This window comes from Nycticebus coucang, chromosome 9 (genome assembly GCF_027406575.1).
Source record: "Nycticebus coucang isolate mNycCou1 chromosome 9, mNycCou1.pri, whole genome shotgun sequence".
In the NCBI taxonomy this organism is placed as follows: Eukaryota; Metazoa; Chordata; class Mammalia; order Primates; family Lorisidae; genus Nycticebus; species Nycticebus coucang.
In genome coordinates, this window is record NC_069788.1 from 36485802 (window position 1) to 36511316 (window position 25515).

General features: G+C 48.4%; 2 protein-coding genes across 6 annotated transcripts; one reads left to right on the plus strand and one right to left on the minus strand.

Moving 5' to 3' along the window:
- Positions 1-269: 269 nt before the first annotated feature.
- KLC4 (kinesin light chain 4) lies at positions 270-19404 on the minus strand. 4 transcript variants are annotated; one of them, XM_053601008.1, is made up of 16 exons: positions 19287-19404; positions 16856-17137; positions 14795-15025; positions 13382-13463; positions 11787-12006; positions 11258-11345; positions 7869-7970; positions 7459-7632; positions 7018-7117; positions 6797-6849; positions 6543-6616; positions 5985-6093; positions 3356-3496; positions 2954-3069; positions 2556-2619; positions 270-739 (listed from the first exon to the last, which is right to left on the minus strand). In XM_053601008.1, the coding sequence occupies exons 2-16, from the start codon at positions 17111-17113 to the stop codon at positions 689-691; spliced, it is 1863 nt and encodes a 620-aa protein (XP_053456983.1). In that variant the 5' UTR covers positions 17114-17137; positions 19287-19404; the 3' UTR covers positions 270-688. The 4 variants fall into 4 exon arrangements, with proteins under 4 accessions (XP_053456983.1, XP_053456987.1, XP_053456986.1 ...); XM_053601012.1 differs by lacking the exon at positions 19287-19404 and adding an exon at positions 18831-18943; XM_053601011.1 differs by lacking the exon at positions 19287-19404 and adding an exon at positions 18713-18830.
- On the plus strand, positions 18814-25223 carry MRPL2 (mitochondrial ribosomal protein L2). 2 transcript variants are annotated; one of them, XM_053601016.1, is made up of 7 exons: positions 18814-18949; positions 21361-21529; positions 22605-22746; positions 22860-22975; positions 23049-23159; positions 23486-23559; positions 24967-25223. In XM_053601016.1, exons 1-7 carry the CDS (start codon positions 18848-18850, stop codon positions 25177-25179), a joined length of 927 nt encoding a protein of 308 aa, XP_053456991.1. In that variant the 5' UTR covers positions 18814-18847; the 3' UTR covers positions 25180-25223. The 2 variants fall into 2 exon arrangements, with proteins under 2 accessions (XP_053456991.1, XP_053456992.1); XM_053601017.1 differs by lacking the exon at positions 18814-18949 and adding an exon at positions 19540-19673.
- The last annotated feature ends 292 nt before the right edge of the window (positions 25224-25515 follow it).

Here is a 25515-nt window from a genome sequence, read left to right on the forward strand (position 1 = left end):
GGACTCCAGGGTCCTGCCACATGGCTACCACATGTCCCTGACAACCCAGTCCACAGCACCTTTTCCATGGATTGTGGGCCTCCTTCCCCATCCCCCAGATGCCTGCCTGCAGGCTGTGCTGGAGAGGATACAGACAAGGGGAGAAGAGAGGAAAGATCAAGCATCAACAGTCCTCCTGTCATCCCATCCATCACTGCCCCTTGCCCCTCTGTGAAGGGCCCCAACACAACCCTTGCTTTCTACCCTCTTCAATCAGGTATCAAGCAGCAGAAAGTTTACCTGATTCTTTTATTTAAGAAAAGTGAAATACATGGACCTGAAGTGAGGCAACAGAGGTGGGACAAGGAGAGGCCAGAGCAAGGCAGCTTGGCTGGCCAGCCCCAAACCCTCTGACAGAAAAGCCAACAGCAGGCTACATCTCTGAGGTGTATTCTTGCTTCTTACCCACCTTGGGGACCTCAGAGCTGGCTACTCTAGAGGACCACAGGGTGAGGAGAGGGTATCCTGAGGGCTATTCCCTAAGGGGGATTCCTGAGGAGGGAGCTGAAACCCTAAGGGCAGCAGCAATCTTCTGGTTAAACTGTTCCCCCTTCCCTGTCCCACCTTCAGGTGGGAAAGAGCCAGGAGCAATGGGGAATGCTGTGAGGACAATGGGGGGACCCAGCAGACCTCCGGGATGGGTTGAATGTCAGCTGCTTGAAGAGAGGTCCAAAGTGCTGGCACTGAGGCCCCGGGAGACCTGAAACAGACACCATCACCCCATTAGCCCAGGGACCTCAGCCTCCCAAAGACTGCCCATCCATCCCATGGCCACAGTCTATCTCTGGATCTAGGATGGGGCCCATAACATAAACTCCCAAGTCCTAGGGCTTTTTTTTTGAGACAGAGTCTCACTATGTCACCCTCAGTAAAGTGCCATAGCATCACAGTTCACAGCAACCTCAAACTCTTGGGTTTAAATGATTCTCTTGCCTCAGCCTCCCAAGTAGCTGGGACTACAGGCACCCACCACAACACCCAGCTATTTTTTTGTTGCAGTTGTCATTGTTGTTTAGCAGACCCGGGTTGGATTTGAACCCACCAACCCCAGTGCATGTGGCTGGCACCCTAACCACTGAGCTACGGGTGCAGAGCCCCTGGAGCTTTTCTTTCATAGCTCTGCTAGGATTTTCCAGAAGTCCACAATCTGGTGGAGAAACTACCTGGAAGAGCCACATAAATACCATCATATACTTTGAATGTGTTGATAAAAATGGTCATTTGCTATAAAAATACCATTAAATTTATACCATTTGCTATCAAAATCTACCATTTTTTTCAAATGGAGATTATTTAGTACTTTTTTTCCTTTTTACTTTCTCATCTACTACTAAGTCCCCAAGGTAAAAAGTAAAGTGGCTGTAGGAGAAAAAAGTTAGTACCCCCCAAATCATTCTTTTTTACTTTTCCCCAAGAGATAAGTTCTCCCTCCACTGCCCAGGCTGGAGTGCAGTGGCAAGATCATAGCTCACTGTAACCTCAAACTCATAGGCTGAAGTGATCTTCCTGCCTCAGCCTTCCAAGCAGCTCAGACTACAGGCATACACCACCATGCGTGGCAAATTTTTTTTTTTTTAGACAGAGCCTCAAGCTGTCACCCTGGGTAGAGTGCCATGGCATCACAGCTCACAGCAACCTCCAACTCCTGGGCTCAAGCAATTCTCTTGCCTCAGCCTCCCAAGTAGCTGGGACTACAGGCACCTGCCACAACATTTTTTGGTTGCTGCTGTCATTGTTGTTTGGCAGGCTCGGGCTGGATTCGAACCCGCCAGCTCAGATGTATGTGGCTGGCACCTTAGCTGCTTGAGCCACAGGCGCCGAGCCATTTTTTTCATTTTTTATACAGACAAGGTCTACTGTGTTGCCCAGGCTGGTCTTAAAATCTTGGGCTCAAGTGATCTTTCCACCTTGGCATCCCAAAGTACTGAGATTATAGAAATGAGCCACCATGCCCTGCCCAAAATTATTCTTGAATTATTTTTATTTATTTATTTTTTTTTGTAGAGACAGAGTCTCACTGTACCGCCCTCGGGTAGAGTGCCATGGCGTCACACGGCTCACAGCAACCTCTAACTCTTGGGCTTACGCGATTCTCTTGCCTCAGCCTCCCGAGTAGCTGGGACTACAGGTGCCCGCCACAACACCCGGCTACTTTTTTTGTTGTTGTTGCAGTTTGGCCGGGGCTGGGTTTGAACCCGCCACCCTCGGCATATGGGGCCGGCGCCCTACTCACTGAACCACAGGCGTCGCCCTATTCTTGAATTATTCATAATTCCAAAGTATCAGTTTAGAGAATATCAGTTACTATTTCCCTCCTAACTTATTTGCTATAATATCTAGCCTAAAACTGTCCATTGGTGGTCACTACCCCAACAAGCTCTCTGCCTGTTTCCTTAATGACTCTTATTCCCTTTCATCCAGGATGACTTTCTCCTCTTCTCTAATTCCCACTGGGCTTGCTTGCTAACTATCCTTTCTTTCTATCCCACCAATATGCTCACAAGCACTGCTCTCACCTGGAGGGGTGCTGTACTGGGCTGATTCAAATAGTTCAAGGAGGCTGCTCGCTTCATGTTGGTGCTGCAATGGAAAAATAAAGAAGTGAGGCCTCCTCTCTTATTATTGAATGGCCCTAAGTTTGTAGGCCTCTTGGGCGCTGCCCCACAATATCAAATTGCTGTCTGCCTCCTCTCCCACTCTTATCTGTATCAGGGACCAGCATCTCCTCAGGTACCTTCATCCCCCCACACCACACTGGGTCACCCATCCTACCCAAACTCTCTCTCCATGGCCATCCCATTGACCTTTTCTATGTTTCTTTCTAAGACACTTCTCCTCCAGAGATCAGGGGCCAAAGGAATTGGAGTTGAGGGTTTACTTGCCTGCTTTGCCACATCTCAACCTCACTGTGTACCTGGAGGGCCGAGGCTCAGTCCCCTGGAGCTTCCTCACCAGGAGTTCACTGCTTCTACGAAGCACATCCCGGATCTTGCCCAGAGAGCCACTCCTCTGCAGGGTGCCACTGCCATCCTAAGCAGAGACGAATGAGCAATAGAAGCTAAGGGGATCCCATGAAGACTGGCTTCTGAGTTTACTCCTGCCATTTCTTCTGTACACATCCTCCAACCCCAAAACCCAGTGATTAAAAACAAGAGCCCTGTCAAAAGCTGGCTCCCAGAGATAACCCTGAAGGGATAGACAGACTAACTAGAACAGGGACAACATGCCCTCACTCTCTACATGAGCCCAGAGAAAGGCAAGCTCAGAGCCTCTCACCACCAGCAGCAGGCAATCAAAAGGCAATGATTACACTTACCCCTGACCACTCCACAGCCACAGAAGCATCTTCACCTCCCTCAAATTTCACACTATCCCCAGCACCTTCCTGGGAAGTCCTTCTACTGTCACCTTCCCCAAGCAGCTCTGCCACCTTGGTCTGGCTGATAGGGTCGGTTCCCTGAAAGGAAAAAGAAGCACCTAGAACTTCCTACTCCTTAGCTCCTCAGAATGGGCTTTCAAATTTTATTTTTATCATCAACTACTGCAAAGAAAACATTTGTTCCTTGTGATGTCCAATATATACCTATAGGAATAATACCTTTCTATTAGTAATGCAAATAGATACATATATATTTTTAGCCACATTAACCTAAATTGACCTAACCACATTAACAAATTGATTTCATGACCTACTGAGACCCACAATTTGAGAAACTTTGACGTAGGGCTGTCCTTCAGTCTCACTCCCCTTACTCCATACCACCCATTCCACTTCTTATGAAAGGGCAGGGTTTCCCCTTTATAATCCCGTTTAGTAAAGGGAACCTTGAACTTGGAATCCTAACCACAAAGAGTAGGTAGAATACAAGAGCTTTTTTTTTTTTTTTTTTTTTGCAGTTTTTGGCCAGGGTTGGGTTTGAACCCACCACCTCCACCTCTGGTATATGGGGTCATTGCCCTACTCCTTTGAGCCATAGGCGCTGCCCAAGAAGAGCATTCTTAAGAACAACCACAACCGGCCAGGCATGGTGGCTCATGCCTGCCATCCTAGCACTCTGGGAGGCTATGGCGGGTGGATTCCTTGAGCTCAGGAATTCAAGACCAGCCTAAGCAAAAGTGAGCCCCCATCTCTACTGAAAATAGAAAAACTGGAGCAGTGCCTGTGGCTCAGTGAGTAGGGCACCAGCCCCAAGTACCAAGGGTGGCGGGTTCAAACCTGGCCCCGGCCAAACTGCAACAACAACAAAAAATAGCCGGGCGTTGTGGTGGGCACCTGTAGTCCCAGCTACTCAGGAGGCTGAGGCAAGAGAATCGCCTAAGCCCAGGAGTTGGAGGTTGCTGTGAGCTGTGTGATGCCACAGCACTCTACTGAGGGCGACAAAGTGAGGCTGTCTCTAAAAAAATAAAAAAATAGAAAAACTGAGGCAAGAGGGTTGCTTGAGCTCGAGTTGGAGGTTGCTGTGAGCTAGGAAGCTACAGCACTCTACTCGGGGACAGCTTGAGATTCTGTCTCAAAAAAAAAAAAAAAACAGGGCAGTGCCTGTGGCTCAAGGAGTAGGGCACCGGTCCCATATGCCAGAGGTGGTGGGTTCAAACCCAGCCCTGGCCAAAAAAAATAAATAAATAAATAAAATAAACCCTAAAAAAAAAAAAAAAACAACCACAAGCACAAGACTGCCTCACTTTCTTCTCCCCACTGTCTTTGTTAGCCTCTCTTATTCTTTTTTTTTTTTTTTTTGCAGTTTTTGGCCGGGGCTAGGTTTGAACCCACCACCTCAGGTATATGAGGAGTAGGCCAGCGCCCTACTCCTTTGAGCCACAGGCACCGCCTTAGGCTCTCTTATTCTTTCTTTTTTTTTTTTTTTTTTTGAGACAGAATCTCACTTTTTTGCCCACAGTAGAGTTCAATGGCATCATAGCTCACAGCAACCTCCAACTCTTGGGCTCCAGTGATTTTCTTGCCTCAGCCTCCTGAGTAGCTGGGACCACAAGCACCCGCCATGACGCCCGGCTATTTTTAGAGTCTTGGCTCTTGCTCAGGCTGGTTTCAAACCAGTTTAGGCAATCCACCCTCCTCAGCCTCCCAGAGTGCTAGGATTACAGGACTGAGCCAAGCTTTTTTTCTTTTTTTTGTAGAGACAGAGTCTCACTGTACCGCCCGAGGGTAGAGTGCCATGGCGTCACATGGCTCACAGCAACCTCTAACCTCTTGGGCTTACGCTATTCTCTCGCCTCAGCCTCCCGAGCCAAGCTTTTTTTGATACAGAGTCTCACTTTGTTGCCCTGGGTAGAGTGCTGTGGAAGGCATTTTTTTTTTTTTTCTGTAGAGACAGAGTCTCACTTTATCACCCTCAGTAAAGTGCCGTGATGTCACAGCTCATAGCAACCTCCAACTCCTGGGCTTAGGTGATTCTCTTGCCTCAGCCTCCCGAGTAGCTGGGACTACAGGTGCCCGCCACAACGCCCAGCTATATTTTTGTCCTGCCACCCTTGGTATATATTTTTTTGATACAGAGTCTCACTTTGTTGCCCTTGGTAGAGTGTTGTGGCTTTTTGTTTGTTTATTTGTTTTGTTTTTAGTTTTTTGAGCCAGCGTCTCTATCTGACAGGATAGAGTGTGGTGATTCAGTGTACACAACCTCAAACTCCTGGGCTCAAGTGATGCTCCTGCCTCAGCCTCCCGAGTAGCTGGGACTACAGGTGCACACCACCATGCTTAGCTAATTTTTTTGTAGAGATAGAGTCTTGCTATGTTGCCCAGGCTGATCTTGAACTCCTGGGCTCAACAGACCCTCCTGCCTTGGCCTCCCAAAGTGCTGGGATTATAGGCATGAGCCACCACACCTGGCCTCATCTTATTCATAGGATGCTCACAAGAAGCCTCAGTGGTTCCTTGTCCCCAGGGCCCTTTCTTCTTGGACCTCCTTCCCCTCCAGATTTCCGACCTGTTTCCAGGAACGCAGGGCACATTCTTCTAGGGTCTCAGCTGCCTCCAGCTTTCCCTGGCGTCTGTAGAGAGCTCCTAGGTTTCGCAGTGTAGTGTTCACTGTGGGGCTGTGGGGAGTAAGACCAAGAAAGGAAGAGAGGGGTGGCTCAGTTGGTAAGGCGCCAGCCCCATATACTGAGGGTGGCGGGTTCAAACCCGACCCCGGCTGAACTGCAACCAAAAAATAGCTGGGCGTTGTGGCAGGCGCCTGTAGTCCCAGCTACTTGGGAGGCTGAGGCAAGAGAATCGCTTAAGCCCAGGAGTTGGAGGTTGCTGTGAGCTGTGTGAGGCCATGGCACTCTACCGAGAGCCATAAAGTGAGACTCTGACTCTACAAAGAAAAAAGAAAGGAAGAGAGAACGGGGTAAGGAAAAAAAAAAAAAAAAACAGGAGAGGGTGGGAGCAGAGCTAGGTCAAGAGAAGGTCAAGGGAAGAAGGCAAAAAAGGACCAGGAGGCTGGATTAGGGCTTGGATGGAGGGCATTGGAGGCCAAGCCAGCTTTTCACTAGCAGCTCACCTGCTCACTTTGCAGGCCTTATACCAGCCTCCATACTCAGTATAGGGTGTACTGCCCTCTCGGTGGTGCCGGCTCTGTATGGGCAAGGACAGGGGAGTCAGAGATGCTAGGTATAAGATGGTATGGAGCTAGGGTACAGGGTGGGTTGGGAAAGGCACCATGCATCCGGGGCTAGCGCTGGGTGAGAAGAGAGAAGCTGGGCTAATGCAAAGAAGGCAGAAACCCCAGTAGCATTAGGCTCTCCACTCACTCACTTTGCTCATTTCCTCCCGCTCCTCTGCATGCATCCAGATAGGCTTGTGATCATCTAGGGGTGACATATGGAGTGGGATAGGGAAGTTAGAGAATGGCCCTGGACAGCATAGGGGAAATCAGGACCCAGACACTGACAAGGCTGGACTAAAGGGGTCTGGCTTTCCCTAGGAATCACTGTGGTCTGTATTTCTTTTCCTCCCTGCAGGCCCCTCACACTCACCATCCACTGACCCAAACTCTTGCAGATGGGCACGGGTCAGGATCTCTTTGTATAGTGTCTCAGCCTCAGCATACTTGCCCTGTTTCAGGTAACAGGAAGCCTGGGAGGCAGGAAGACAAAAATACAAAAGGAAGAGATGGAGGGAGACAGGTCTTAGCCAGGCTCAGAGTGTTGTACTTCTTGTGTCTCTATGACTTTCCCCAGAGATCCTCCTCACACCTTCTTTTCTATCCATAGCATCAAGGGTATTCTTGCCGTACTACCAAGGGGCTATGGAACTTCTGCCACTGAAATGAAGCAGATCCTTCATCCTCAACCCAAAGAGATGTGCAAAGTTGATGAGAACAGTGTACCAGATCATGATGCTTCCCAATTCCAGGACCCAATTGGTGGGCTTTTCTCTTTTCCACTTTACACCCACTTTGTCCCTTCCTTCCTTACCAGGTTGTTCTTGGTCCGGGCAACATTAGGGTTGTCTGGCCCCAGCTGCCCCTCATAGATGGCCAGTGCCCGCTGGTAATAACGTTCCACAGCCTCATACTTGCCCTGGTTTTGGCACAACAGAGCCAGATTGTTCAGCTGCTTTGCCACATCTGGGTGGTCAGTGCCCAGGACCTGAAAGGGAGCAAAGGAGTGGACAGATGACTATGATTGTGTGTGTGCACATGCACACATGGAATGCATGTTAACAGGGAGAGCAGAAGGAAAGGAATGATGGAAAAGGGAAGGAGATAGAGATAAGAGAATGAGAAAAAAAGAAAAAAAAAAGTGAGGGAGAAGGGTCAGACCTGAGGAGAGATGTGGAAAACAGTTTACAGCAACATGGGAGAATGAAGAGAGGGCAAGGGTACCTTTTCTCGAATCTCCAGAGCCCTCTGGCACAATGGCTCCGCCTCCTTGTATTTGCCCCTTTTGCCATAGAGCACAGCCAGATTGTTGAGTGTGGCAGCCACCTATGAAGAGAGGCCTGTCCCCATCAGACGCTGATACTGCAAAGGACCTATGAGAAACTAAGGTCCTCCTACTTGCCCAGCAGGTCCTGGTACTGCACAACTGCAAGACACTCTCTTACCGTAGCCAGAAGCTGAGTGGAGGGGAAACTGCTAAATAGGATGGCTCTAAGATTCTATGGGGTAGTACCGCCCTCTAGGGGGATTTATAAATTTCTGAAGATGTTCTTTTGGTTGCCATAAAGATTGGGGGCACTATTACCTTTGGGAAGGCAAAAACAGATGTTCTACATATGTGGGACAGCTCTGCCAACTTTAGAATGTTCTGCCAGACATTCAAACACTGAATGTAAACTTTGACGTTTGGTAGGATATCAAGATAGGAGTTACGTTTTCTGATATATATCATCCCTGCCCATCACATACAATAGGGAATTATTTTCATGTAGCTCATTTTCAAAAATATCTTATTTTTGGCTAGGCACTGGTGGCTCATGCGGCTAAGGCACCAGCCATATACACCTGAGCTGGCGGGTTCGAATTCAGCCTGGACCCGCCAAACAACAGTGACAGCTGCAGCCAAAAAATAGTCAGGCGTTGTGGCAGGCACCTGTAGTCCCAGCTACTTGGGAAGCAGAGGCAGGAGACTCGCTTGGGCCCAGGAGTTGGAGGTTGCTGTGATCTGTGATGCCATAGCACTCTACCCAGGGCAACAGCTTAAGGCTCTGTCTCAAAATATATATATATATATATGTGTGTGTGTGTGTATCTTTTATTTTTTCTTTTTCTTATTTTTCTTTCTCAAAAAAAAAAATATATATATATATATCTTATTTTTCTTTTCTTTTGAGACAGAGCCTCAAGCTGTCACCCTGGGTAGAATGCTATAGCATCACAGGTCTTAGCAACCTCTAACTCCTGGGCTCAAGCTATTCTCCTGCCTCCGCCTCCCAAGTAGCTGGGACTACAGGCGCCTGCCACAACACCCCACTATTTTTGGGGTGCAGCCGTCGTTGTTTGGCGGGCCCGGGCTGGATTCGAACTCACCAGCTCAGGTGTATGTGGCTAGTACCTTAGCTATTTAAGCCACAGGCGCTGAGCCATCTTATTTTTCATTTTCTCTATTGGACAATCTATCATTTACCTTGGCATGTTATGCCTAGTTAAGGCTACCTGTCTCTTAATCTTTTTATTTATTTATTTATTTATTTTATTATTTTTTTTTTTGTAGAGACAGAGTCTCACTTTATGGCCCTCGGTAGGGTGCCATGGCATCACACAGCTCACAGCAACCTCCAACTCCTGGGCTTAAGCGATTCTCTTGCCTCAGCCTCCCAAGTAGCTGGGACTACAGGCACCTGCCACAACGCCCAGCTATTTTTTATTTATTTATTTTTTTTATTTATTTTTTTTTTTGCAGTTTTGGCCAGGGCTGGGTTTGAACCTGCCACCTCTGGCATATGGGGCCAGCGCCCCACTCCTTTGAGCCACAGGCGCCACCCTCTCTTAATCTTATATTCAAATAAATCTGTGCTAACTTAATATAACACTGAATTTTAATTAAGCATCTACTGAGGGTGGCGCCTGTGGCTCAAGGAGTAGGGGACCGGCCCCATATACTGGAGATGGTGGGTTCAAACCTGGCCCCAGCCAACAACAACAACAACAACAAAAAAGCATCTACTGATACTTCTGCTCTTTCATTTCTCCAGCACTTAAAAAAATTTTTTAGGGGCAGGTGGTACCTGTGGCTCAGTGAGTAGAGCGCAGCCCCATATACTGAGGGTAGCAGGTTCAATCCCAGTCCCAGCCAAACTGCAACAAAAAAATAGCTGGGCATTGTGGCGGGTGCCTATAGACCCAGCTACTCGGGAGGCTGAGGCAAGAAAGTCACCTAAGCCCAAGAACTTGAGGTTGCTGTGAGCTGTGACGCCACAGCACTCTACCGAGAGCGATAAAGTGAGACTCTGTCTCTACCAAAAAAAAAAATTTTTTTTAGGGCCTGGCGCCTGTAGCTCAGCATCTAGGGTGCTGAGCCCTAAAGGAGGCTGAGGCAAGAGAATTGCTTCATCCCAAGAGTTTGAGGTTGCTGTGAGCTGTGACACCATAGCACTCTACTGAGAGCAACGTAGACTCTTGTCTCAAAAAAAAAAAAAAAATTTTTTTTCTAGGCTGGGTGCAGTGGCTCACACCTGTAATCCTAGACTCTGGGAGGTGGAGGTGGGTGGATTGCTGGAGCTGAGGAGTTCCAGACCAGCTTGAACAAGAGTGAGACTCCATCTCTACTAAAAATAGAAAAACTAGGGTGGCACCTGTGGCTCAGTGGGTAGGGTGCTGGCCCTGTATATGGAGGTGGCAGGTTCAAACCTGGCCCAGCCAAACTGCAACAAAAAATAGCCAGGTGTTGGTGTTGTGGTGGGCAAGAGAATCTCCTAAGCCCAGGAGCTAGAGGTTGCTGTGAGCTGTGACACCATAGCACTCTACCGAGGGCGATGCAATGAAACTCTGTCTCAAAAAAAAAGAAAAATAGAAAAACTAGGCAGGTGTTGTGGCAGGTACTGTAATCACAGCTACGTGGAAGGCTGAAGCAAGAGGATCGCTTGAGCCCAGGAGTTTGAGGTTGCTGTGAGCTGTGACACCATGGTACTCCAGCCTGGGACAACAGAGTGAGACATTGTCTCAAAAAAAAAAAAAAATTTTTTTTTTTTAAGAGATAGGATCTTGCTATGCTGCCCAGGTTGGTCTCGAACTCCTGGACTCAAGTCATCCTCCTACCTCAGCCTCCCAAGTAGCTGGGGCCTATGAGTGCAAGCCACCATGCCCAACTCTTACATATACTTCTTATATGGAATGGCTTACTGGTCTTACTTCTTTTAAATCCAAAGTTAATCATTTTATATCAGACTGCTTTGTTATTTCTTCTAGCAGAGTTGTATTTAGTATAGCTATTATTATATTTTTATATTTTATTGTATATATTGTGTTATTGTTAATTAATTTCTTTGTTTCTCTTTTACATTAATTAGGGTAGCATATTAACTTTTTTGGAAATAACATGTGGAGGTAGGATATGTTATCTATGAATTAAAATGCAAGGAAATATTCATTATGAAAAGGAATCATTAAGTTTTAGAGAATTGAGAACCACTAGGATTTCTGGACAGTGCCTGGAAGGAAGATGTTCTCATTCTTCCTTCCTAAGCACTTTTAGTAGTGAACTGAAGACATACAGATGGACAAGGTGAGAGGTCAAAAGAGCAAAGAGGGAGATGAGGGCAAGGAATACCCACAGCAGGGTGGTCCCGGCCCAGGGTGCTCTCCCGGATGCTGAGGGCATCATTCAGCAGGTGGGCAGCTTCCTTATACTTATTCTGGTCCCTGGAAGAGGACAAAGGTGACAGGAGTTACCCTGAAATCTGTCCCCAAGACAGCTCCTTCCCTTTGTCTCTTTCAGAGGACTGAAGTACACTTAGGGATTGGGAACTTTCTTGGGGAGACTAGATGCCTGATGCAAGTAGTGTGAGGGCTTCACTGACACACTCATGCCATGATGCAGAGCACTTCCACAGGTTGTAAGAACCAAAAAATAAAGAAAGAAAGGATGCTCTCCAAAAGAGAAACTAGAGGAACAAAGAGCCTAAGAGGTAACTATTTTCTGAGGTTAAGGGCTTAGGTGTGGAAGGAGTTCTGGTGTATGAGAAAGCACCCTAGTTGGGTATAGCTGGGAGGCTCAGCAGAGAGGAGAGGCCGAACAGGAGCCAAAGGAGGAGCAGGGTGGGAATGTGGAGATTTTGAGTGATGGAGGAGGACAGTACTCACCGATACACCAAAGCAAGGATGTTCAGCATAGTGGCAACGTCAGGGTGGCCGCGCCCAGATGTGCGCTCTAGGTCTTCTAGTGCCTGCTTGCAGAGTGGCACAGCCACCTCATAGCGACCCTGAGCAGCATACTGGATCACCAGGTTGTGCAACGTACGCAACCTTGCTGGGATCTCATATCCACCCTGCTGGGCTGCTGCAGAGCCCTGGCCCCTGGACACTAAAACATCCCAGAAAGTGAACAGATTTCCTCAGAGAAGTCTTCCTCTCTCTTTTACTGTCTGCCCTCCCGACTTCCCTCTCCATGTCATGTTTCATACTTGTGCCCCCCCCATAAATGAGTTATCAATCAAGACCTGCCTCAACTTCTATTCTTTTACCTACTCCTTTGCACCTGTGCCCATCACAATCACATTTGTTAACCCAGTAATTCATTCATTTGACAATAAGCATGAGCCAGAGGCTGTCCCAGTAATACAAAGATGAAACAGACCTAAGTCTTTCTCTTCAGGAACTAATGCTATTCCCAGCTAAAGGTTATTCTTCCACTAGACTGTGAACTCCTGATTGGCAAGACTTGTCACTTTCATCTTAGTAATCTTAGTGCCTAGCATAGTGCCTGGCAAATACAAAGTATTTAATAAATGTTGATGAATAAGAAGGACACTGAGGAAATCAAAAATACTAGCCTATGGTGGTGCCTGTGGCTCAAAGGAGTAAGGCGCCAGCCCCATATGCCAGAGGTGGTGGGTTCAAACCCAGCCCTGGCCAGAAACTGCAAAAAAAAAAAAATACTAGCCTAGGGGCCGGGTGCCGTAGCTCATGCCTGTAATGCTAGCACTCTGGGAAGCCCAGGTGGGTGGTTCACCTGAGCTCATGAGTTTGAGACCAGCCTGAGCCAGAGTGAGACCCCATAGCTAAAAAGAGCTGGGCGGGCGGCGCCTGTGGCTCAGTCGGTAGGGCGCTGGCCCCATATACTGAGGGTGGCGGGTTCGAGCCCGGCCCCGGCCAAACTGCAACCAAAAAATAGCCAGGCGTTGTGGCGGGCGCCTGTAATCCCAGCTACTCGGGAGGCTGAGGCAAGAGAATCACTTAAGCCCAGGAGTTGGAGGTTGCTGTGAGCTGTGCGAGGCCACGGCACTCTACCGAGGGCCATAAAGTGAGACTCTGTCTCTACAAAAAAAAAAAAGAGCTGGGCATTGTGGCAGATGCCTGTAGTCCTAGCTACTTGGGAGACTGAGGTAAGGGGATCACTTGAGCCCAAGAGTTTGAGGTTGCTGCGAGCTAAGATGTCATGGCACTCTACCAAGGGCAACAAAGTGAGACTCTGAATGATTTTTTTTTGCAGTTTTTGGCTGGGGTTGGGTTTATACCTGCCACCTCTGGTATATGGGGCCGGGGCCCTACTCACTGAGCCACAAGCACTGTGAGACTCTGTATCAAAAAAAAAAGTACTATCCTAGCTCATGTCCCACCTCCAGAGGAAGTGAACAGCTTAGTTTGGAATAGTGAACATCTTGTGTACAGGGTGGGCCACAGCTGAGACCAGCCTCCTGCTGCCACTTTTAATCCTCCAGCTCCAGAGGCAAACTTACAGCCATTGCTGGGGTCCTCTTCCTCCTCATTGGGGAAGAGGTCATCTAGGGAATCCTTGGGGGCATCACCTTCCTTCTCTTCCTAGAAGGGAAAAAACAGCATGTCAGGGCCAAGATTATCTCCAGTGGCCTCTTCAGGGCATCTCTAAGTCATGGAATCACTGATAGATGGGGCTTAGGAGAAGAGCCTTCTTCCTGACTCTGCCCTTGAGGAGGCCAGCATCCAGCCCAGCAAAGCTCAGGCCTCTGTTATTTGTAACATCCAGAGATGTTTTGGACAAAAGCTCATGACTTTCCCTTCCTTCACATGCAGAAAGTATCCTTCCTAACCACCCTCAATCTCTTCCTCCTCCCAACTCTTATAATTACAGTCCTGTGCTGATCCCCATGTATTTACATTGATTATATGTTTGTCCTGTCTCTCCTGAAGGAGGGAGGGAGGGCGTCTGATCTTACTGACAAATACCCAAATTGTATGGCTCAGCCTTGTGCCTCTGCTCATCATGTCCCACTGCTCTCCCCATCTAACCTGCTTCCACAGTGTGAACTGCAGCCTTATACAAATACTTCCAACCCTCCTACCCAGCTCCACTGCTGTACCCTATCCAGGTCATCTCTTTACTGTCCTGGGACAGATTAGCTTTCCAGCCCCCCTACCTTATCTATGATACCCTCACCTCCAGTCTAGGAAGCTCTTCCCTCTTCCTCATAATGCTTCAAAATCCATCCCATTCCCAACCAACTCCTAACTCATTCAACTGAGAAATCCAACTAAATCCTACCCATCTCTGTACGCTGCCTCCTCTGTGACTCTCTCTCAGACCATTCCAGCCCTCAGGCACCTCTCTCCTTGGGAGTCCTTCCACACTGACTGAACTATCCCTCCTTGCTGAGCACTTGCTGCTTTGTGTTGTCCTATACACATTCTTGTGTAGGCCCTGCTCCCTACAGGGACATTATAAACCCCAGGACACAGGAACTCTAATCTTCTATAGTCCTTTATCTTTCCCACACACATCTTCTTGTCCTGTATAAGACAGAGATACAAAAATGCCTGTCAAGTGAGGGTTAAAGTCCACACATTTTGAGAACAAATTTTAGGAGGGTCATGTTTAACTGGGCTATGCTTTCCCTAATGGTAGCACTTAGGATTCTGGATTGGAATTGTCCAGGTGCTTATCTGTCTCTCCTCACAAACCTGTAATTATGAACGCAGGAACTCTGCCCCATTCAGTGGAGTGCACAGTGCCTGGCACACAGTAGGTATTTAATCAAATGTTGACTGAATAAGTGAACATTGTTTTCCCATGGGGCAGAGCTGCTGGACCCTAAGGATGATGACGCCATTGCCCCCATGTTTGCAGTAACCCCCAGCTGCCCACCCTCCAGCTCGCTTTGCCTGTGCACACTCACCGCAGTGTGCCCATCCTCATCATACTGCCGCAGCTGCCCCAGAAACTCCAGGTGCTTCTTTTCCTCCTCCAGCTGAGCCACAGCCTGTTCACTGCGCTGTAGCCGCTGCTGGGTGCCTGCCAGCTCGTCCCGAAGCCACTGGTTCTCCTGGCATAGCCGCCGCACCTGAGCCCGCAGCTTCTGTTTCTCTGACTCCACTGTGCTCAGGTGGCTGGCTAGGGCCAGCATCACCTAGGTGGGCACATCCCATGAGCTCCAGAGTCTGGATGGGAGTGTTCAGGGATAGGAAGGAGGGGAGCACACTGGGAGGTGGCAAGTCTAGTGGGGGTGAAGAGGAGCCAGGAGGTGCGGGTGTTAGCAGTAGCTTTGCCTTCAAAATATACACTGAATTCAGTTGTTCACCACCTCCATCGCCATCACCCAAAGTCAAGCCACTATCAATTCCCAACTGGATTACTACAGTATTCTCCTCGCTGGCTTCCCTGTTTCTTTCCTTGCTCTTCCACAGCCTATTTCAGCGGTTCTCAATGTGGGTGGTGACCCACAGGAACTGTATTAAAGGGCCACGGCATTAGGAAGGTTAAGGACCACTGGTCTAGTTAGACTGACAATGTCAAGTTAGACCATACTACTTCTCTTCTTAAAACATTCCAATAGTTTCCATCTCACACAAAACAAAAACAAAGCTCTCATTAGTCGAGCATTTTGGTGAGAGCCTGTAGTCCCAGCTACTTGGGAAGCTGAGGTGGGAGAACCGCTTGAGCCTAGGGGTTTGCAGTTGCAGTAAGCTAGGCTTACACCATGGCACTCTAGCCTGGACAACAGAGTGATACTCTGTCTCAAAAGACAAAAACTAAAAAAAAAGTTCTCATGACAGCCTACAAGTTCTACAGGAGCTGTCTCCCTCTGCCCCAACCCACAACCCTTGGACTTAATTTCTACTTTGCTTCTGCTCACTTATTCAACTTCAGCCACAATGGCCGCTTGCTGTTCACTGAACTCACTGGACAGGCCCCAGTTCAGGGCCTTTGTACTTGCTGTTCTCTGTCTACCACGCTCTTCCCCTACTTATTGCATGTCTCATTCCCCTGCTTTCAAATCTTTCCTCAGATGTCACATTTTTAGTGAGGCTTTTTTGACCACCCTATTTAAAATTATACCCTCTCTCCATACTCCCTAGTCTCCTTCCATGCTTTCTTTCTCTCTTTCTTCATTTTTGATACAGGCTTTCACTCTGTCACCCAGATTAGAGTGCAGCATTGCCATCACAGCTCACTGCAACCTCAAACTCCTGGGCTCAAGTGATCTCTCTCCCCAGCCTCCCAAGTAGCTGGGACTACAGGCACCTACCACCACATCTGGCTAATTTGTATTTTTATAGAGACAGGTCTTACCATTTTGCCCAGACTGGTCTCAAACGCTTGGACTCAAGCAATTGTTCTGCCTGGGCCTCCCAAAGTGCGGGAAAAACAGCTATGACCTCCATGCCTGACCTACTTTTATTGTTTTAACCTTAGCAATTATCACTCTGGCATACTGAATCTTTTACTTGTTTACTTGTGTAGTGTCTGTCTCCCCCAACTAGGAAATGCCAAAGATTTTTTTTGGGGGGGACAGAGTCTCACTTTGTCGCCCTTGGTAGAGCTGTGGCATCATAACTCACAGCAACCTCAAACTCTTGGACTCAAGCAATTCTTTTGTCTCACATCCTGAGTATCTGGGACTACAAGTGCCCACCACAACGCCCTGCTATTTTTTTAGAGAGGGGGTCTCACTCTGGCTCAGGCTGGTCTCCAACCTGTGAGCTCAGGCAATCTACCCATCTCAGCCTCCCAGAGTGCTAGGATTACAGGAATGAGCCACCGCACCCGGCCTGCCAAAGATTTTTACTGTCATGTTCAGTGATATATCTCCAGTGCCCAAAAGAGTCCTGGCACCGAGTAGGGGCTTAATAAATGTTTACCAAAAGAATGGAAATGTCTAGGACAAGGTTATTCCCAAGTGACCCCAAACATCCAATCAGATACCCTAGACTACTTGGTATCACCTCCACCCTCTCACCTGGGCCTCACTCAGCCCCAGCTCAATGTTTTCCATAGAACGGCGCAGCTGTCGGGCCTTCTCATGTACCAGCCCTTCCTCGTGGCCTCCTTGCTGTAGACATTCTATGGTCTGGGCCAGGCTTTGCAGCACAGCTTGGTGTTCACTGTGTAGGGCCTCCAGCCCTTGGCTCACCAGCCGAGTGCTCCCCAGGATCTCTTCTTGGCTGAGCCGGTGCCCTGCAGGCTCATCCCGCTGCCCCAACACAAGGCCTGACATCCTGGCCTGGAGGCCTCGCCCAGCCTAGGGAAAAACAAGAGTTCAGCAGGTGTAAAAAAGATACAGGGTGGGCTGAGATACAAAGAAAGGGACAAAAATATGAGTGATCCTGTGACTTAACTGGAGAGAGAGACTGGTATAGTAGGGAGGGAGTCTATGTCACTAAACACAAAACTAAGATTGTGGACAAAGAGGGATATAAATTGACTTAATTAAATAAAAACTATAGAAAGAACAAGGGTGCTTAGAACTAGCAGGGGGATTCAGGACTTAGAACAGACAAGGATTTGGAGAGAGCTTGGGTTAGGAAGAGGAAGCATGGAATAAGAGACAGTACTACAAGGATCACAGAGTGTGTATCAGAGACCTTAAAAGGGAATAGGGTTAAAGTAGACAGGAGATACACAGAAAATAGTGCAGGGGATTAGAAAAAAGGGGAAAGGCCAGGTATAGTGGCTCATGTCTATAATCCTAGCACTCTGGGAGGTGAGCCAGGTGGATTGCTTGAGCTCAGGAGTTTGAAATCAGCCTGAACAAGAGTAAGACCCTGTCTCTATTAAAAATGGAAAAATTAGCAGAGTGCAGTGGGTGCCTATAGTTTCAGCTACTTAGGAGGCTGAGGCAGGAGATCACTTAGTCTAGGAGTTTTGAGGTTGCAGTGAGCTATAATGACACCAGTGCACTCTAGCCTAGGTGACAGAGTGAGACTCAAAAAGAAAGAAAGAGAAGAAAAGAAAAAGAGAAACAAAGAATTTTTTTTTTGAGACAGAGTCTCACTATGTCACCCTCAGTAGAGTGCCATGGCATCACAGCTCACAGCAATCTCAAACTCTTGGGCTTAAATGATTCTCTTGTCTCATCCTCCCTAGTACCTGGGACTACAGGCACCCACCACAACGCCTGGCTCTTTTTTTTTTTTTTAATTGTTATTGTTGTTTGGCAGGCCCAGGCTGGGTTTGAACCGGCCAGCTCCGGTGTATGTGAATGGCACCCTAGCTGCTGAGCTACAGGCACCGAGCCAAGAAAGAAATTTTAAAGTTAAATCAGAGAAGAACAGGAAAAGAAGGAAACAGGAGCTTTCCTTGAATGATCCAGATAAGAGGGCTCCAGAAGGCTCAAGGTCTTCAGGCTGGATCACCCATAGAACTAAGCCCAGCACCTCGAAATTTGGTTTGCTTTGCCTCTTTTGCTACCAACCTTCAATCCATACTTCCCAGCCCCCCAGGATTCAGTCTGTCTTCTCATTTCCTCAAAAGGGCTTTGTTTCTCACCTTCGAGTCCTCTTACCTGTGTGCAGAGCCCTTGGTTGTGGCACCCAGGCGGGAGCCCGGAAGAAACTCTACTCAGTAGCCAGGAATTTGGAAGGATTTGCCCTGCCCAAAGTCCAGAAGTCCAGCATTTACACTCCTTCTCTCACCACTTCACAGCCACCCAGAAGACCTGGCACAGAGCCACACCCAGGACAAACACCCTCCCTCCCTCTGTCTACAAAGTCTTCAAAGAAGCCCAATGTCCCTTCTCCTTCCCCAAGCCAGCCTCCCACCCCAGGCCTGGGGAGCTTCTTTCTCCCAGAAGGGAGTGAGAGACTTAAAAACCTACGGCAAGAGGCCTGTCTGGGAAAAGGTGACGAGGAAAACGTGGTCACTTCCAGCCTGGTCACGTCTACGGTTTTTCTCTCTGTCACGATCACCTACTAACAGGTTCTGAGAGGAATCACCTTAGGGTGCCTCCCAAATGCCTGATGATGCGGGGAAGAATAGGAGGTCTGCTGAGCGGCTGCGGGGGTCACAGGGAAACGCGGCGCTGGGAGCTGGTCTCCTGGACTTGGGAATGCGGGTGAGGAGTGTCTCAAGCTGCCGACCTCCCCTGGGGCCCAGGGTGGGGACAGAGATGGGCGGGGGGAAGTGCGGTTGGACTACTGAGGTCCGTGTCTCGGGCGAGGACCTGCCGGCCCGAGGTCACTGAGCCAGTCTGTTGCACAGGGGGCGGAGCAGGCATTCTGTCTGTCTGTCTGGACGCCGAGGGGCGGGGAAGAATCGCGGGGGGCGGAGTTTTTGAGTATGGAATTTTGTGAAGTTGGTTAGAGAAGGTTTGTTCATCCGTCTGAGAGTGCGGGGATAAGACGTGGCGGGGCCCTCAATCCTCAGCCTCAGAAGTACCCTCAAAGACTTACCTGCAATCTGTTGGTCTGGCTGCCTAGCTTGCCGGTACTGTCCCTTTAAATTCATTATGGCTGCCGCTCGAGGCAATTGTTTTGACGGCTCTAAGGGGCGTGGGCCTGTCACTTGGTCGCGTGACCGCGGAGTCGCTCGAGAATTGGCTCTGGTTCTCTGCTCCCCCTCCTTTACGTTATTGGGGAGCGACTGAGCCGGGAGTTTACGTCATCTGGGAGCGCCGGGTAGACCCGCTAGCTAAACTAAAGGGAAGGGTGGCTTGCTGACCCTAGCAGAACCTAGCTACACCTATGGCTCTGTGGGCATTGACCCGTGCTCTAGGTTCCCTGAACCTGGCGCCCCCGACCGTCGCCGCTCCTGTCTCGAGTCTGCTTCCCGCCGCCCAGGTAATCCACCTTAACCGAGAAGAATGTTTCCTTCTGGCTGCCGTGGTGTGGGTAGCCGGGGATGGGAGGCGTGGTGTGCAAGTCAGGTTAGAAATCTTGAAGGTCCGTTACCTTGTATAGATCATTCTCAGCTTTCTCCTCTGCGAGTATTGCGAACTCATAGGTTGAAATTCTTCAGATGAGATACTGCAGGTGAAAGTGCTTGGCAGATCACCGGTTGAACAGGTTTCAGTAATAACACTGAGTGCCTGTGATAAGCCAGGCATACGTAGTAGATGTTTCAAGTAACTAAACTTTCAACCACTGTGCAAGGAAGTCATGATCCTTCCCATTTTGTAGAGGAGAAAACTGATAAGCAGTCCAGGATCACACACAACTATTGGAGCTAGGCAGTATGGCTTCAAAGCCTGTGCTCTTAATCCTGATACTATACCTACAAGGATGAGTTATTGCTGAGATTAGAGAACACTGGGCAAGATACTAAGACTAGGGACCTTAGTGAAAGTATTCTAAGGGCAACTGGCGAATAACAGAAAAGAGAAATTATAAGTTTTGCTCCTCTGCAGCTCTCTGGCTGATTATGGTGGAGTTTGGAAGATGTTTATTTAAAATTCAAAACCAGGCTCGGCGCCTGTAGCACAGTGGTTACGGCACCAGCCACATGCACCGAGGCTAGTGGTTTCGAGCCCGGCCTGGGCCAGCTAAACAATGACAACTGCAACAAGAAAATAGCCGGGCGTTGTGGCAGATGCTTGTAGTCCCAGCTACTTGGGAGGCTGAGGTAAGAGAATCGCTTAAGCCCAAGAGTTTGAGGTTGCTGTGAGCTGTGATGCCTTGGCACTCTACCGAGGGTGACATAGTGAGACTCTGTCTCCAAAAAGTAAAAATATAAGTGGCGCCCGTAGCTCAGTGGGTGGGGTGCCGGCCACATAACACCCAGACTGGCGGGTTCGAACCCGGCCCGGGCCAGGTAGACAACAATGACAACTACAACAACAACAAAAATAGCCGGTGGTTGTGGTGGGTGTCTGTAGTCCCAGCTACTTGGGAGGCTGAGGCAAGAGAATCGCTTAAGCCTAAGAGTTGGAGGTTGCTGTGAGCTGTGACGCCATGGCACTCTACTGAGGGCGACATAGTGAGACTCTGTCTCAAAATGATAATAATAATAAAATAAAAAGAAAATTCAAAACCAAACCAGTCTACTCTGAAATGCTGGGAATAAAGCAAGGAACTAGACAGAGATGATCCCTCCCCTCCATTCATATGTGAAAAACTCTCAGAAACATAAGGCAGAGGGCAAAGCCATTTCTGCTAATGGTGGTACATGGATGTGTGGAAGTTACTAGTTCTGAAGAAGGTAGCTGTTTAGAAAAGGAAAAAATTTCTGAAGATGAAGAGTTTTCAGCCAAATTTGGAAGGAGATGACCAGGAGAGGACATTCTATTGAAGAAATACTTCAGAGGTAAGAAGATCAAATGAGGAGAGGTAATCAACACACATCTGGATAAACATTCTGCACTGGTATCCATGCAAGCTGTAATGGGTAGAGTTTTAGAACAGCTGGTTTGGGACACTTCCAAGAGGGAATGGGCTGCAAGCTAAAATTGGTCTATGTTTTCTTCCTTGGTTCTCTGATGCTTCTCTTTCAATTAGCTTTCAGGTGAAAGAGATTTCTTTTTATCCCTAGGTGATGAACAATGCCTTTCTCCAACTGCCCTCTGCCTTGATGTTGCTCCCCTATCGCACAGTTCTTACTTCTGTGGCCCTCAATGCCAAGTTTGTGTCCTGGAAGAGCCATACCAAGTACACCATTAGACCATTGAAGAAGAGGAAGTCTGGGGGCCGAGACCACACAGGTGGGAGCAAGGAAATTTAAGCAAAAAAGGGGGAAAACATGCTGATACTCTACACTTATATATTCATACACTTACACTTTGTAAGGCAGAGGGATGTAATTAAGCATTAATTGGGCTTAATGGTATGTGCATGGAGGCCAGAGAATAGAATAAAAAGTAACAGAGAACAGGTCTGTGCCCCTAATGACAATCTTTAAGCCAGGCACAATGACTCTTGCCTATAATCTCATCTACTTGGCAGACTTAAGTCATGAATTCAAGGCTACAGTGAGCTATAATTGTGTCACTGCACTCCAGCCTGGGTGACAGAGTGAGACCCTGTCTTAAACAAACAAACAAACAAAAATTAATAATTGAAGAAAACTGGCCAGGCTTGGTGGCTCACACCTATAATCCTAGCACCCTAGGAGGCCAAGACAGTGGATTGCAGGAATTCAGGAGTTTAAGACCAGCCTGAGGAAGAGTGAGACTCCATCTCTACTAAAAATAGAAAAATTATATGGGTGTTGTGATGGCACATGTAGTCCCAGCTACTCTGGAGGCTGAGGCAAGGGGATCATTTGAACCCAAGAGTTTGAGGTTGCTGTGAGCTATGACACCATGGTACTCTACCAAGGGTGACCGAATAAGATTCTGTCTCAAAAAAAATTATAACAGACACAGTGGCATGTGCCTGTAGTCCCAGCTACTTGGGACGCTGAAGCAGGAAGATCACTTGAGCCCAGGAGTTTGAGTCTAGCCTGAGCAACATAGTGAGACCTTATGTCCTTTTAAAAAAAATTTTTTTTTGTAACAGTTGAAATTATTTGAGTATGAGTTACATGGCTCTCAGTAAACTTATTGAATTCCATGATTTGAAAATACTTTATCTGGAAGCTTTATACCATTCACCAAGTTTTGGGTAGGTGTTGCCCCACTGCCCCTTGCTTCAGCGCACTGTGCAAATTTTTATCACTTTGTGCTTGTGCCATGACACTGAAAAGCTCTGCTCTCTGGCTGAGGGTGGGCCAGTTCCTGATGCTTTGAGCTGAAGTAGTTTGACGTAGGTTATGTCTTTGAACTATCCTGACCACAGGCCGCATCCGTGTGCATGGTATTGGTGGGGGCCACAAGCAACTTTATCGCATGATTGACTTTCTGCGTTTCCGGCCTGAACAGGAGACCAAGCCTGAACCCTTTGAGGAGAAGGTTATCAGAGTCCGCTATGATCCCTGCAGGCAAGTTTGGGATTCGGGATGATAATGAGGAGGTCTAAATAACTGTTGTGTAGCTTCTCAGAAAATGTGGGACTGCCTAGATGGTCTGTTCACCTGTCCCTTATCCGGAACAGGTCAGCAGACATAGCTCTGGTTGCTGGGGGCAGCCGGAAACGCTGGATTGTTGCCACAGAAAACATGCAGGCTGGAGATGTAATCCTGAATTCTAACCACATCGGCCGAATGGCAGGTGAGAGGTGGCTACCAGATGTCTGGGCTGAAGGCTGCAAATGTTCTAGTGTTGATGAAATTCTGTTTTATAGTTGCTGCCCGGGAAGGGGATGCACATCCTCTTGGGGCCCTGCCTGTGGGAACCCTCATCAACAACGTGGAAAGTGAGCCAGGCCGGGGGGCCCAGTATATCCGAGCTGCAGGTATGAATGAGAAAAGGAGCTGTGTGGGTCTTACAATTCAGAAGACCAAGAAGTGCCTGAGATCAGCATTTCCCTGAACCTACGGGTCTACATCTGATGCTGGCACAAAAAAAAAAAAAAAAAAAAAAAAGGAAAAACCAAGGAACATGAGAATGAAGATGTGCTTGTATTTTCATCTAAAACATTGGGTATATCCTTCTTTGTTCTATCTGCTCCTAAAGGGCAGTATGTGGGATACAGCCCCAATATAAATTTCCCCTCTGTCCCTCCACCCCTAATACCACTGCCTCCTTTGTGAAGGGTGGCAAAACTACTTTTTCCCCCAGGGACATGTGGTGTGCTGCTTCGGAAGGTAAATGGGACAGCCATCATCCAGTTGCCTTCTAAGAGGCAGATGCAGGTGTGTGGGGGGTACTGGTGGGAAGGATTAGCAAAGGAGGAATTTTTAGAATGTACCTTGCATGACTGTGATAGCTCCCAGGTGTTTTATAAGGCTAGGAACTACCTTGAGCTGGGTCTGTTCTTTTCTGCCTTGTGGCCGGTTGACACCATAATGGAACAAGGAGCAATGACTTTTTTTTTTTTGAGACAGAGTCTAACTATGTTACCCTTGGTAGAGTGTCGTGGCATCACAGCTGACAGCAACCTCAAACTCTTGGGCTTAAGCGATTCTCTTGCCTCAACCTACCAAGTAGCTGGGACTACAGGCGCCCACCACAATACCCAGCTATTTTTTGGTTGCAGTTATCATTGTTGTTTGGCAGGCCCGGCCCGGGTTTGAATCCGCCAGCTTCAGTGTATGTGGCCAAAGCCCTACTCACTGAGCTCAGGTGCCGAGCCGACTTTTTTTTGTTTTAGACCAAGTCTCACTCTGTCACCCTGGATAGAGTGCTGTGGCATGGTAGCTCACAGCAACCACAAAGGCCTTGAGTTCAAGCAAACCCCTTGCCTCAGCCTCTCAAGTAGCTGGGACTATAGGTGCCCACTAAAACACTGGCTAGTTTTTCTACTTTTTAGTAGAGATAGGGTCTCGCTCTTAATTCAGGCTGGTCTGGAACTCCTGAGCTCAGATGATCCCACCCATTTTGGCCTCCCAGAGTGTGAGAATTACAGGTGTGAGTCACCGTGCCCAGCTGATGATTTTCAACTATCCAGTTTCTACTGGAGGACCCTCATTTTTTATTTTACTTATTTTGAGACAGAGTCTCACTCTTCTGCCCTGGGTAGAGTGCCATGGCATCATAGCTCACAGCAACCTCCAAATCTTGGGCTAAAGCAATTCTCTTGCCTCAGTCTCTCAAGTAGCTGGAACTATAGGCACCCAGCTATTTTTAGAGATAAGGTCTTGCTCTCCCTCAAGCTGGTCTCCAACCTGTGAACTCAAGGCAATCCACCCACCTTGGCCTCCCAGAGTGCTAGGATTACAGGCATGAGCCACTGAGGTTGGCCTCAAGTGATCCTTTTGCTTCAGCCTCCCAAGTAGCTGGGACTACAGGCACTTGCCACAATTCCCAGCTAGGTTTTTCTATTTTTAGTACAGATGGGGTCATACTCTTGCTCACACTGGTCCTGAAGTCCTGAGCTCTAACAGTCCACCTGCCTGGGCTTCCCTGAGTGCTAGGATTGTGGGGAGTGAGCCAGCACACCCCAGCCAGGAGGACCCACATTTAGCTTCAACCGTGTGCATTTCTCCTCTCCTCTACCTGCTCATTGAATGTAAGAAGCCTCCCAAGAGCTGTTCCCTCAACACTGTCAGGCTCTCCTCAACCCTATCTGTGCATTCTCCCTTATCTGCTTTCTCTGGCAGGTGCTGGAAACGTGCATAGCAACAGTCGGCCGCGTATCCAACGTTGATCATGATAAACGGGTCATTGGAAAGGCAGGTCGCAACCGCTGGCTGGGCAAGAGGCCTAACAGCGGGCTATGGCATCGCAAGGGGGGCTGGGCTGGCCGAAAGATTCGGCCACTGCCCCCTATGAAGAGTTATGTGAAGTTGCCCTCTGTTGCTGCCCAAAGCTGATGTTCCAGAACTCTAATAAAATGGTCCCCCATTTTTATCTGTTAGTTTTGTTGTTTTCTTTTTTATGGGGATAAGGGTAGGTGTGGGGGAAAAAGAGCAAAAGTATGGGAGGAAGAGGAAAGAAAAGATGGATGGAGCCCAACCCCCAGTTGCTTTGGATGCAATGGAGGAGGGGGTAATGACCTCCAGGACCATTCTGGGTTAGACTTTAAGAAACGAGAAAGGCACTTCCGGCGTTAGGTGGGAGGATAAAAAGGAAGAGGAAAGGGCGGTGCATAGGAGGTGCCTCGCGTCCCCGCCGCGGTGGCACCCGCAGCTCCGCCCCGGCGCTCGCAG

Bases quoted from the DNA above. Each gene is read 5' to 3' on its own strand.
- KLC4 (XM_053601008.1), bottom strand. From the start codon at position 17,113: ATGTCAGGCCTTGTGTTGGGGCAGCGGGATGAGCCTGCAGGGCACCGG. The intron at 6,094-6,542 runs GTGAGCTGCTAG...TACTCCCCACAG, and splicing joins AAGGCCTGCAAAGTGAGCAG to CCCCACAGTGAACACTACAC. The intron at 3,497-5,984 runs GTCGGAAATCTG...TTTTCCTTTCAG, and splicing joins CCCTGCGTTCCTGGAAACAG to GGAACCGACCCTATCAGCCA.
- MRPL2 (XM_053601016.1), top strand. From the start codon at position 18,848: ATGCCTGATGATGCGGGGAAGAATAGGAGGTCTGCTGAGCGGCTGCGG. The intron at 21,530-22,604 runs GTGGGAGCAAGG...TCCTGACCACAG, and splicing joins TGGGGGCCGAGACCACACAG to GCCGCATCCGTGTGCATGGT. The intron at 22,747-22,859 runs GCAAGTTTGGGA...TATCCGGAACAG, and splicing joins GTCCGCTATGATCCCTGCAG to GTCAGCAGACATAGCTCTGG.